The sequence below is a fragment of the Cibotium barometz genome, chromosome 38 (assembly GCF_041138505.1).
Source record: "Cibotium barometz isolate CiBa-2024 chromosome 38, ASM4113850v1, whole genome shotgun sequence".
In the NCBI taxonomy this organism is placed as follows: domain Eukaryota; kingdom Viridiplantae; phylum Streptophyta; class Polypodiopsida; order Cyatheales; family Cibotiaceae; genus Cibotium; species Cibotium barometz.
In genome coordinates, this window is record NC_141083.1 from 25909022 (window position 1) to 25923365 (window position 14344).

At 39.7% G+C, this 14344-nt stretch overlaps 1 protein-coding gene across 3 annotated transcripts in view; it reads right to left on the minus strand.

The window, feature by feature from the left end:
- Nucleotides 1–11503: 11503 nt before the first annotated feature.
- Nucleotides 11504–14344, minus strand: part of LOC147616524 (uncharacterized) — a 61601-nt gene continuing 58760 nt past the window's right edge. For 2 of the 3 annotated variants that reach the window (XM_086777604.1, XM_086777603.1), the window contains 2 exons: nt 12471–13776; nt 11504–12301 (listed from right to left, as the gene is read on the minus strand). In XM_086777604.1, coding sequence (XP_086633730.1) covers nt 12552–13776 — 1225 coding nt within the window. In that variant the 3' untranslated portion in view covers nt 11504–12301; nt 12471–12551. The remainder of the gene's footprint in view (nt 12302–12470; nt 13777–14344) is intronic. The other variant, XM_086777605.1, reaches the window with a different exon arrangement.

Consider the following 14344-nt stretch of genomic DNA (forward strand, 5'->3'; position numbering starts at 1 on the left):
ATTCGTGTACATCAGCAAGCCACTCCTCCAAAACAAAAAGAAGACCGAGTTTATGAATTCATCCAAGATGACAAGGAAAAAGCCGAGTCTTCTAAGAAGGCTGTGAAGAAGTGTTGAAAGAATTAGATGAAATGGAAATCAATGAGGCCAAGAAGTCCTCAGATGATGAGGAAGAAAAAGATGATTCAAATCTCAAAGATACAAAAGAGGGGAATTCAAGTGGAGAAGGCCGAACATAGTCAGGAGAAGATGGAGGCTTAGGAGTAGGTAACTCCAAATATCAAGGAGGTTTCGGTGTAGGAGACCCATGTGGAAGTTCCAAGAAAAATCAAGGTGCTTCAGGAGGACAAAGTGGTCAATGTAACTCGAGAAGAAGTGGAGGTCCACCCGAGAACAAAGGAAAGTCAAGCAAGGACAAGGAGACTAGTAAAGGAAAGGAAAAGGTGGAAGAAAAGACACAAAAAAGAAATCTCTTGATCAACAAAGAGCTGAGGAGAAGTGAAGAACAAAAGTAAAAAAAGTTGGGGCATCAAAATTGTTTAAGGAATTCATAGAAGAAAAGCATCAAAGTTTCCCACAAGATTAAGCAAGGATGGCTAATTACTAAGGTAGCCTACTCGTCGATACCTTACATACCATATACACATCCTCGATGAATATAGTTGCTAGACACATATCCTATTTACAAGATGGCCAAAGATGATAAAGCTCCTTCCCTCCACTGGCTAGAGCAATAACTACACATTTCAAATATATCAGGAGGAGTGTGGAGCTACTACTAGTAGGAATTAGAGAGCTAATAATTGGGTGGAATGCATATGTAGGCCGTTTGGGTGAGAACAAAAAAAGACGATCAAGCTTGAAGGAAGCACACCATTGCAGGCATTCCGTTATGCACATCATATGATTGAGGCCTTAATCCTACAAGAAAACGAGATATTGGCAATAGTGATGAATCATTTGCCACCTCCACAGCAAGTGCCCTATGCACTTGGACCTCATGATGATGCCTTCCCAAATTTCTATCATGTTCTATATCATTGGAAGCATGAGCCTATTGATACTGAAGAATACTGCTCAATTGTTTAAGATCTAAAGGATTGGAGAAGAGGAGCCACAATATTGAAGAAAACTATTCAATTATACATGGAAGAGTTTAGCTTAGGCATGAAAGATGTGAGAAATAGTAAAGATAAGAAGCTTTTGGATTCAAAATATAAAATGACTCAAGACATTGTGCAATAGTTGGAAAAATGAAGCTGGGAACTAATGTAGTAAACCAACAAGCTACTACAACTTGAGATTAGATCATCCACGTTTGCCCCAAGGATGATGCACAATGAATGAAATCCCGAGAGAATGAAAGCCTCACTCGAGAAGCTGAAGAGCTATTCCAAGATCAAGTTTGAAACAAGGAGCCGATAGTAAAGTGACTAGGGTGGATGGGGTCAACCAAAGCATGTCTATGATGAGAGGTCATAGTAAGGAGATCAAGATCGCCAGGCTGAGTGGAAGATTGAAGTGGACTTGAGAGTGTAAAAGACGAGAAGTCAAAAAATCAAGAGGAAGCACATTCAACTAACATAATAGCACACTGAGAAACACCAAAGAAGCACAAACTTGGATGGAAGAAGTGAAAAGAGTGATCCAAGATGATATCCATTGTCTAATAATTATAACCAACCATAGGGTGACAAGTGGTAGGAGTGCATGCAGTGGTGGTTGCTGTCAAGATCATAATTGTAAGAGTTTGTCGATCAGATGTGGAGTCATTTACAATGTGCACTGCATTTATAGGAGTTGTTTACTAGGACCAACGTGCACTTCATTTATAGGGGTCATTTACTAGGACCAATGTGCACTGCATTTATAGGGGTCATTTACTAGGACCAATGTGCGGTGCATTCATAGGAATCATTTACTAGGACCAACTTGCACTGCATTTGGTTGGGTTGTATTTGTAGCCTTGTTTTTCTTGAGACCCTCTTCAAATTCATCTTGACATTATTTTATTAATTATATGGCCTTGTCCAATTTCTCTTTTCTTCCAAGGGGTTAGGGTAGTCACTTTATGTTTAGGTTCTTAATGAGCCTTTAGCACTGGTAGTACTCACAATTATTGGCACATCAAGGATCATATCCTAAGCTTTGCTTTAGTAGGCATTAGATATGGTGGTACGGCCATATCCATTTAGGTGCGATATAGATTATCACTTTTCACAATATTTATTTAGAGCTCTCTTTTTTAAACCACTATTGGCAAATATATCGACTATATTCTTTTCCTTTCCTTTTGCCACTTTTGAGGTGGAAGCTTTGTTTAATCAAAATTTTTCCATATTTTAAGCAGGAATTTGTAGCTTCTTTGGTAGATCCTTTCTTTTCCTTGATAGCATAGTCATTACATTCAATAAAATTGTGATGGCAGCTTCTTTGGTAGGTCCTTTCTTTTAGTTTAGTCACTACATTCAATAAAATAGTGATGGTATTGGATTATTGGGTGCTATGAAAATTCAAGGGTCTAATAGGCAAGACTTCAAATTTAGAGCTAGTCATAACTCTTAGATGTCAATCTTTATACACATAGTCAACTCCACACATATGGCATGAGGGTCATGCTGACGACATTACAACAAGGTTGATTTCCCTACAAGGACATGTATGAAGGTTGTGCATCGGCTTGAGGAACACTTGTTGGTTATCATCTTGATTGACGACATGGTTGGGTCAAGGATTTTGGAGTTTTGGTTCTCCACATTCTTACCATCTTACACTACTATGATACCTAGTTGCATTAACCCTCAACATGAATTCTTAATAGATCCATTTGTAGGTTTTTTTCATTGTCGATGCTATGGTTATCTATTGTGATACTAAGGTTGGTAATGCCAATGGATAATAGAGTGGCTGGTAGTGGGTTAGGGCTTGTGAAGTGCATTGGTAATAGCATTGTGATGCTATATATGGTCTCACCAAGTCATATGCAATACACACAATATAGGAGGCCTTGGATGTGATTGCATGCCAACATGCATGCCAACATGTACACAATAAAAAATGTCTCTTTATGGAGTAGAGTTATGGGTTTTCTTGTGTAGATCCCACTCATGATTCTCTTTTCGTTATTATTACCTCATACATCTAAGAAGTGAAGCATTAGGTTGCTCTACAGTCAAGCCTCTTATTGGTGTTCCCCCTTTGTTTTCTTGCATTGACCTAGATGAGGTAAATATCTACAATATTTTAATTGGCATGTTTGCCAAGTTTTGGCTCAATATTATTTTGCACATATTATCATTTAGGTAGATGTCCTATTTGATGTATTGATTAAACAAGGTTGGTCCTGTATCAGCAGCAAGAGAATGTGTAGCCGAAAAGCTCTTAACCTAAAATGATATATCTGTTTTTGCTGCTCAACCTTTCCCTCTCCTCGCTCAAAATTTGTAGCTTAAAAGTCCTTAAATTAAAATAATCCAAAATCTATTTGTTGCTCATCCTTTCCCTCTCATCGATCAAAATTCAACCTTTCCCTATGTTTGTATTCTTGAAGTATTTCCTTTGGTTTGTATTTGATTATGGATCATTATATGACCTCGCTTATCTTGGGTTGCATGGTGTGAACACAATGATGACATAGCTCATCTTGGGCTATATGGTGTGAACACAATGATAACTTGGCTCATCTTGGTCTCCACGATGATGCGAACACAATAATTATGGCTATCTTTGATGCATTAAAGTTTCCTTTATCTTCTTGCTTTAGTGATCTTAACCACGAGGTTGCTTTACCATGAAGGCATGGACCAAAGTCTTGGATCTTGTGAATTCATCAACATCTCTAAACAATTTGTAAATTTTCTTGAACAATTCAAGGTGTAGTCTTAAATCACCAATGCCATTGAACTTCTCCTGTAAGTCAATTTGAGACTTATGTCTATATCACACATTGTCGGGTCCAACTTCACAGAATATAACTTGTGCCATACCTAGCATGACTTTGGTATACTCTAGGGACGGAGTACATATATCGATAATGGAAAATAACTTGTGACATACTCTAGGGAGGGAGGTTGATAATGGAAATCTTGTATAGCAAGTGTTATGTGAGCTTGTGTTTGGCCAAGGTTTTTAGTCTCTTGTGAAAGATGTAGGGTAGGGAGCTAATTATTGAGATACCCTTGTTGTGTAAATCTACCTCTCAAACAAGTCTTGACATTGAGGGGATACTCATGGACCACTAGTTGTGCAAACTAAAGGACACGAATTGGGTTAAAATAATGGTTGAAGATTGTTGCCATACTTCTAGGTCCATTGGGGTTCACCTAATTTTTCATGGAGCTTATTATTGGGGGGGGGGGGGGGGGAACTAAGATATCATTGGATGGTGGAGTGCCACTTATTGAGACATTGTGGAGGCTATCCATGCTTGTCCATGATGCTTGTGGAAAATGGGAAAGCCACGTGATTGTGCACATGAACATTTGGAACTACATATGGGACTCTATTTTTGTGGTCATTTGCCTTTTTGTGAGCTTAAAACTTAAAGGATCATGCACCTTAAAGTTGGTTGCTCAAGGATTTGGGACCAACTGGTTGCTCAAGGGACTATTTGATCCCAACCCTTAAGTTAGTTCATCAAAAATTTGTGCACGTCAAGCACATTTAAGGGTTTTGCCTATTTTTTTCATGAATCGCATGTAGTTAAGCTCACATCTAGCTAGCTAAGCTCACAAGTTCAATTAGTGTCATCATGACCATGTTATTATAATTAACAACGTGTGACTAAAATATCTTCGTGGTGTGTAAGTAAACTACCCTCACCATTTGTGAGTGTTTAAACTATCTTCACAATCTCAGTGGGCAAACTATTTTCATGATCCATGAGAAAACTATCTTTGTGTTGTGTAAGAAAACTATGATAATTCCCATGAGCAAAGTATCTTCATGCCCATGAGAAAAATATCTTCATGGCCCATGCAAAAGCTATATGTATAGGTTGTGAGAAAACCTCACATCTATGAGCAAACTATGGTCACGCTCTCATGAAGTATACTTATGATCATGCTTGTGAGTATGCTTAATAGCTAGGCATAGCATTGTGACAATTTCTTGTGAGGATTGCCACTCCAAGAGAGGGATAAGGGAGTCTATTAGATATTATCCTCATGGAGGTTTACCATCATCTCAATCACTAAACTTAACATCTCCTTAGTCTACAAAATCTTCTCCTCATGGCTCCCTAATAAAATGAGGTCATCCACATTGTACCAACCTTGCTCTAAGAAAATGTATAAATTTGCACATGATGGGATTTTTGAAAGACCAATACTCATAAAATATTTGTTGATCTGCATGTATATACCAAGCTTGGTGGACCTGTTTTAGCTCATATATAATGTTTTCATAAAATTACCTTTCAAATTAGGCAGCATCAGAAATCCTAGGGTTGTTCAATACATCTCCTCTAGATGTCCATTCAAAAAGACATCCATTCGCATTATTGGCCATTTCTCATCATGAGGTGCCAAAGCTAGTGAATGGTGGTCAATCTATCTATGGGGGTAAATCTCTCATGATAGTTAAATATAGTCAAATCCTAGGGGTTGTTCACAATACACCTCCTCTAAATGTCTATTCTGAAAGCCATCCGTTCACATAACATGCCACTTCTCAGCTTCTCATGAGAGCAACCAAAGCTAGTGAATGGTGGTCAATCTATCTATGAGGGTGAATGTCTCTTGGATAATCAAATTCCTTGACCTATGTAAAGTCCTTCACACACTCCTTATTCTTCTTCAATGTACCATTTAGCCTTCTAAACCCACCTAGTGGCATCTCTCTAAATGGTCCACAAGATCTCAAGTGTCGTTCTTTATGATGGAGTCATAGTCATTCGGGATGGACCTATTCTAGTTTGGATATGCCTATGCTGCCTCTAACCTTGTTGGCTCATGCACCTAACAATGTGAGCATGTGCCCTTTTTGCTCCTTTAATCTCTTTAACTCTTCGACGAATAGCTATTGGCTCATCATCTAGAGTCAAGGGAGTTTTCCTATCAAGGATCTACTTCACACACTTTGGATATGGTTGTCTCATCCATGCATCAAAAAGCTTGGGTCTTTTGTTTAGTCCCCTTCACAATTGAAGTGAGAGCAACGATATTGCATCTGGTGGTTATGTCTATTGGGCTACATCTTTGTAGTTGTTAGATAATGTGGAGGGAGCCTCCTTGGCCACCTAATGGGGTTCTTCCACAAACACCACATCTCGGCTAACCACAATATTTTGGGATATGTCTTTGATAATGGATAATAGAGGGACCCAACCTCCTTGGCCACTCTTGATGGGGTTGTTAAACACCACATCTCAACTAACCCGGACAATCTTCCTTGCCTCTAGGGTCACATAGTTTGTAATCCTTTGCCTACAAATTACCCTAGGAAGTTATGCTTTCTACATCCCACTGAGTCCTTGGTTGATGATGAGTGTATAAAATAATTACACCCAAAAGTTCTAAAATATGATAGCTTCTTACCAAAATAGGCCTATTGAGGAGTCTTTCCCTTTCACCACCTTAACACCGTTGTGGGTGTTATCTACCTTGGCCAAAAAGGTATTAGATATAATCCATTCGCTTCAGCATTACGTCATCTCTACGACCATGTAGTGCTTTTGTTCCTCCACCACATCATTTTGATGGGAACTAGAAATGGTCAAGTGTCTCTTGATCCCATGCTCCTTGTAGTAGATATTGTATTCACCCTGATGATGTAGACTCTCCACCTTGGTTTATCCGAAACTTCTTCAACTTTTTATGACACCTTTTTACCATTTGTAAAAATGGCTTCCTTGCAGTAGGCATTGAATACACCTGATGTAAACTCACAACCCTAGTCTATCTGAACTCTCCACCACCACGATGTTAAATTCACCTAATGTGAAATCTCTACCTTGGTTTGTCTGAAACTTCTTCAACTTCTTATGATACCTTAACTATTTGCAAACATGGCTACATTTATGTCTAGCATTTTTACATCCAATGTAAAAAGCATGCCATTCTTTTTGCAAACATGGCTGCATTTATGTCTAGTATGCTTACATCCAATGTAAAAAGCATGCAAATATTTTTCTCTTTGTTGGTAATCAACCTGCACTTATTGTTGAGATCCTCAACAAAGCAACCATATAAATTAAATCTCAATTGTAGACATTTGTCTACTATTTGACCAATTGAAACAAGGCTTTTTGTAATTGTTGGCACATGTAACACATCATTTAAATTCTTGAACTTGCCACCTTGCATTCTCAATGGCACATTTCTCAATTGCATGATAGAATGTGAGGCAAACATGTGGATATATGCAAGGTGTCATCACATATGTGGATACATATCCTAGAATAGACAAATGTTTCACATCATGAAACCATTCCCCATAGCAAATCATATGATTAGGTGCTCCCGAGTCTACATGCCATGCATCCTACTTTGAAGCTTCAATCATGGATGATCCCAAAGTGTGCTTCATTCCAAGCAAGTTATCCTCTTGCTCACCACTAACTTTGCTTGAAGATGCATAGTTATCTTACCGCTCCTAATGTCTTCTATGATTAGGTGCTCTCGAGTCTACATACCATACATCCTACTTTGAAGCTTCAATCATGGATGACCCCAAAGTGTGCTTCATTCCAAACAAGTTATCCTCTTGCTCACCACCATTAACTTTGCTTGAAGATGCATAGTTATCTTGCTGCTCCTAATGTCTTCTTGTAAATCATTGGCCATGTGGTCTTGCTAACCATAATAAAAGCATCCAAACCTCTTGGTTGATTTAGACCATGTATCTCTACCTCTCATTTACCTATACCTCTATGGTAGCCTCGAGATCCTCTAGCATGTCCATGTTGTTGTTGTGTTATTATCGTTGCCATTGGCCACTTGTATCCACCAAAACATCTTCCTCTTTGAGGAAGATGTTTTGGTGGATACATCTTCCTCTTTAAGGAATTATCCCTACTTCCTTTACCTTTATATGAGCAAACTCCTAAAATTTTGAATAGAAACCTCACTCATATCGAAGTCTCAAGAAGATTTATAATCTCACCCAATAAATTTCTTTGTGAGGCTACACAAGGCCATCATCATCTACCATAGCACGAATAGTACCGAATTCATCAACTTTATCCCCTCGATCTTCGTCACATAGTCACTAATGGGCATTTCCCCTCTTGAAATTCCAGGTATCTCTTACTTGAGTTGCACCTTTCGAGCTCTAGTGTTGCTTGCATGTATATCTGTGTGAGTCTATCACATACTTCCTTTGGGTTCTTTGCATCCTATAGCATATCATACCGTCATGGGAGGGAAGATCTGAGCTACTAAATCATGACACTTTATTTCAAGGAATCCAAATCTCCTACACTTAGCTGTCAACATTAATTTAAAATTTGCAACTTGCTGATGTGGAATAACATGATTTGCTTGGCTATCAACATCTATACAAAATGATTTCCAGCCTGCTGATGGGGATAATTTTATTGGCTTGGCAGTCATCTTTGTTTAATGTTCCACTCCCCATGACCATCACAGTCTGAAAAGGCCATCGGTCGGCCTTTCCACTAGGGGAAGATGGCTCTAGCGGTGCTAACTTCCCATCTTCCTCGTGGGAAAGGGGGCTTCTTCCGATGGCCTTTCCCTGCTCCATTACTGACACTAATCAAGATCCAATATAGAACCTTTCGAGCCCTTCCCATCCAAGTTTTATATTGTTGCCATGTTTATCGCGTGATTGAGTTTCGCCTACTTATCTTCACCTGTTATTAATCCCCACATTTATGTACCCACCAATTTTACATTCTGAATTTCCATGCTTGTGTCAAGATTTTCACATGTGATTCAATACAAACTAGCATCCCCCATACATAATGCAAGCACCTGTAACAACCCAAGTAAATTAAAATTTATGTAAACCACTTCCAAGGCAAAGCCCAACCTTCTAAACTCTACAAATCAAGTTGTAGATGATCATTCAAGAGTGTTCCAACCTTGAACATATATCTATCCACTCATACATTTGATTCCGAGTATATTCACATGTCAAAAATGGCTGTAACACACAAGCAAGTTAATTTGTAGCTTCTTCAATTGTTGTATATTTTATTTAAAATGTGAGATTCATTTACTCATACAAAGTCAAAGAATCCATGAACTTTTCCCAATTCCAATGTTTTACACATTCACCATTCACTTAACCACAAGCAAGTTTTTAAAAAAGGTATCATGTTTTCACATAAAACTCTCCCAAAAATTGCTTGCCTTTGAGCTGCATTTTTCCCACCCTAATGAGCTGGTTTGCATCAAACCTTGGCATGAAAATAATCCAAATACATTGTTATTTCATGCCCAAAGCCTTATGAGTTGATTCCTTAGTATTCTAGTACAATTTGACCCATATTAAAATGCCAAATTTCTTCTTCTCATTAATTTAGGGAGCTTTGTTGACCTGAATACCTACAAGTATGCTTCAAAATCTTGCATGGAGTGAGCCCATACCTTATACAATGCTTGGAGAAGAAGATTGAGGTCACAGCCTTGCTTGAATATACCATGAAGATGGCTAGAAAAAGGTGTAGTTTTTAGTAAAAGGAGGGAGAGTTAGCTCATGTTTTTCTCCATAAATAATCTCCAACCATTCTTTTCTATCACAAAAGACAATGACCAAAAGTTGATGTCCACCCATGTTTTCACACTTTCCCAATGATGAACATGCCCATGGGTTGTTGGGTCCTAACTACACAAGCAAACGAAGTCCACACATGCATGAAGAGTGCAAAAGAAAGAAGATTTGGTTTATCTTCATAATGAATGAACATTGCTATGCACCTGACACTGCCCTCAAAGCACAGAGGCAACTATGGGGAGAGTTGAAGAGGAATCAAGCTAGCTCTACAAGAAAGCTTGAGAATCAAGTAGGAATGGGAGAGAGTAGGAATCAGATAGAGAATCCCTAACAACACGATTTTGGAGGAACCCTTGCTTGGGCCTCAGCTTCCTTATCCTGCCCTCATGCTTGCTCCACCTCAGTGTTGCTTGGTCTCCCAAAGCTTGTACATCCTCTGCCATGGCTTTTGCAAACTCTACCCTTGCTTCTGCATCATCAACCTTCCTCTTCAACTCTCCCCATAGTTGCCTCTCTGAAGGGCGTAGACTACTTAGCTAGCTGTCCAATTTTCTAACCAACTAGATGTGGTTCTTCTTGGCAAGCAAGCCAACTAGCTTGCAAGCTTTCTTTGCAAGCAACAAGCTAGTTGGTTTTCTCTTCATGACATTCATATAACACTCCTACATTACATAGGAGATTGTTGTGGCTCTATCCTCCATGACTTCTAGGAGCTATGGATCACAATGACACATTGTAGTGTTCACGTTCATTGGTGAGCGTGTTGCTCGTATCATGTTCTTCTCTTACACTTCACACCACTTCAAAGTTGCATGATCTTTATCAACAAGTACATAATTGTACACCATAAACAAAATTATCATAACGTTACTCAACTATCGACCCATAAATATCAACCATTGATCTGAAGACTTTCATGTCACATATAATTAGCTTCTCCTGCTTTCTATCATATGTAAAATGCTCATTAACACCGTGAGCAAGAGTTTTGCACTTACTTTATTTCAAGGGCCAAAGGGACTAGGTAGGTTTAGAATACAACATTTTGCAAGTTTCAAGGCCAAAGTGACTACAATAATCTTGAAGACACCGTCATCGCAAGAAGCCACAACTTTGAAGTGGGCCTTTCAATTTCAGCTATCTTCCTTCCATATCCTTGTTGATTTTATACTGATGCAATTCTCTCTCTCTCTCTCTCTCTCTCTCATTTATTACATGTAGAACCTACGTAATACACAAGTCTACTTTGCTTTGGAACTTTTGTTATTATCTCCATGTTTATGATCTCAAGTTTACACATATGGGGGTCTTAGACCCATTGGGCCTCTCTCTCTCTCTATCTCTCTCTCCAAGTTATACTCATGACGAAGACCCCAAAAAAAACACATATTATAACATGGCATAAAAGGGAAGGGTGTAGTTGAGTAAGATTAATGTCATTTAAGTGTGAAATGTGTTGAAGTCATGTAGAGAGATGCACATGACTTGGGACACATTGCACACTTAAATGGACCGCTTTCGGCAAAGTTAATGACAAAAGCATTTCGCTGTTCAAGCCCAGGGACAGCTCCAGCCACCCCTGACCCTGGCTCGAAAAACAAAAACAAAAACAAAAAACACTTAAATGGCATATTAATCATACTTAACTTTTCAACAATAGCCCCAAATCATAAATATACAATAAAGCCATATGCTATCATTTCAAAGACCTTTGTTTGGTTTGTGACATGCAGATTCTACAGCCGCTGGGCTGGTGCCAACTTGGCAAAACTCACTTTCATCTTTATCATGAGAACTGTTGATGCCACCTGCCAATAATATTGGGGAGAGAAGTTTCTTGATTTTATTCATTTTCTTCAAAACAAGAAAATGGTTTCTCTATAAGAGAACCTTTGCCAGCCCCCTCTGTGGTTTCAATTCCTGATGCTAAGGAGTGCCTAGAATGGTGCATGCATGGGCCAAGGAGAAAAAGGAAGAAGCCCACAAGGAAGTAGCAATTGCAGTCTCATCTTACAGTCATGCTGTCATCTAGACGTTAATGTCTGTTTTGATCAGAAACACCAGTGCACTCTAGCCCCCCGATTGCTTTCGACCCACGTATATAAATACAGTTATCGCATTTTTCAACAACTGTATCTTACCATACCAATTGTCATACAATGTTGTCCTTAATTATCGATTACTAAAGTAAGGCAAACATAGTTTTCCATCAAGAGGCCTTCCATGGTTACTGATACTTGTTAGCAGAACCATATGCCAGCACAAATCGTATGTAGAAAGGTAGCAAACACTTATTCCAAAAACAAACACTCTACATAGGGCTCTTGACCCAAGGGTTAATGTTAGATAATGCTGGACTTGCAAGGCTTCTCGCTTTAGTCTCTGCAATTAACTAGATAAATGAAAATGACCCTAAAGGTACCAGGAGGAGGGTGCAGGAACAGTAGACTAGATGAATCCAATGGCAACCCGCTGACGTTAGGAAATTCCTGTCATACACATTAGTATCAGTGAAGCAGAGGTACACTACAAACTGTACACGCACTGTAGTGGTAGGATTTATTCAAGTTCCTTGTCACCTCATCATCTTAAGGTATATAACTGGCCAAGCCATATCTCCACCCTGCAACAAAAACTTTAAATGTAAATACACACCCACCAAGCTTGTGATTAAGCATGTAGATACACTTCCCAAAGCTTGTGAAAAAAGAGTATTATTGTGATGAGCTATAAAATGCATATGCCTTTGAAAGGGAGAAGTGAACCTTCCACATGATGGTAAGATACTTCACCTGAAGAAATGAGCAGAGCAAAATGATACTTCATACTGTTTTTACATGTTTAATAACATTGGTACTCTTGCTCCTTTTGCGTTAGAATTTTGCTTTGCCTCCCCCAATCCATCCATGGTCACGGGCAACACGATTGAAAGCTTCCCTGGCCTCACGCTCACTATATTCAGTACAAGAGAGACATGCAGCCTTGTCAAGGCGTCCCCCACCTTCAATCATGGCATTTACAATCTGTACAATCACGCTCTCAAATGAGCATACTGGGCTCCATCCGCTCTCTGTGAGAAGTTCCATGCAGATACTACCTCCGACTGTAACATGCCCGGTGTGAAAACTGAACCTTGGTGAGATAACACGTACAAACGGTGGGGCAAATGGATAAGTTGAAGGGAAAACACATTCCAGCTTGACTGACACTTCTGGCATGTTCCATTGCCGTGCACAGTCAATAAGGTCCTTGTACAAAGGAAACCTTTTGAATAGGAATTGGCTGAGGCTCACATGCCAGCGGCAAAGGTTGCTCTCATCTGGTAAGCTAACCTCAATACCAGCCAGGATAGAAAGGTCTTCATCAGTAGATTGCGACCTTTCTTCTCTGGCCGCCTTTATTTGTTTTACTATGTTCTTGTACTCCCTGGCAATAGCCTGAATGGCACTCGTGGCAGGTGCTGTTTTACTATTTACAGAAATCGACAGGTTTTGCAAAGGGGCTTGTGCTTGTGATTGTGATTGCTCTGCTTGTGTATCCACTTTCCTAGAGACACTTGCATGACTCTTCGATTCGCTTTCCTCTTCTCTCTCTTTCTTCTGCTGACGAAGGACTGACAGCAGATACAGCCAGCGTGCCTCCCTGCGTGCCCGCCGCTGCCCTTCTTGCCGTAGAGCATATGCCGATCTTAGAGCTCGGTAATGCTCCATCAGATCAATGTTCTCTGACATCATCGTACCATTAATAGAAAAATGAGGATAAAGTTGCGGTGCTTTCAAAACAATTATGTAACGTATTGCAACATCCTTTTCATATTCAGGCGGAACCACCATGATGCCACGTGAAAAAGCATACATCGTTGACATTGCATGCAAGTTGGAATTGGGAACAGCCTCTGTACATCTTATTGATCCATTGATAACCTCACATATTGCCAGCACGCAAAAGCCTTCTTTTAAAACTCCATGGCTCCATCCGGGTCCCTTGCAGGTGCAATAATGCAGAGAAGTCGCTGTTTGAGCTCCAAGATAAATGCCAGTCCCATATGATGCACCACTGCTCATAAACGACGTGTTGCTTAAGCACCTTAAACCATTCCTGCAACCAAAAATGTTTTTTCAGTCATATATGTGCTAGCAATATCAATGGGGGCATGTGATAATGTGACCATTACACGATGAATATATGTATTAAATGCTGTTTATATCCTGCAAGTGTGCAAGTATGTAGGTGTGAAGCATGCATGCGTAAGAGTGTGTGTTATGTTGGTGCATGCATGTGTGAAGTGCAAATGTATACAGGTGTGTCGGAGGTGTGCATGTATGTAGGTGTGTAAATGTGCATGCATAAGAAGTGTGTATTTGTGAAAAGTGTGCCTGTATCTAGGTGTGCAAGCATGCACATGTGAGGCGGTGTGCAAGCATGCATACGTGAGAAGGTGTGCATGTTTCTAGATGTGTGGGGATGTGCGTGAATGTAGGTGTGCAAACATGAATCTGTGAACTGTGTGAGGGTGTGCGTGTATGTAGGTGCACAAAGATGATTGTGTGGGAAGTGTGCACGTATGCAGGTGTGCAAGCATGCATGCATGGGAAGTGCTTGGTATGCGGGAGGAGTGTGCCTATATGGAGGCATTATTTACCTGACACTAACCACATGGTTAGAG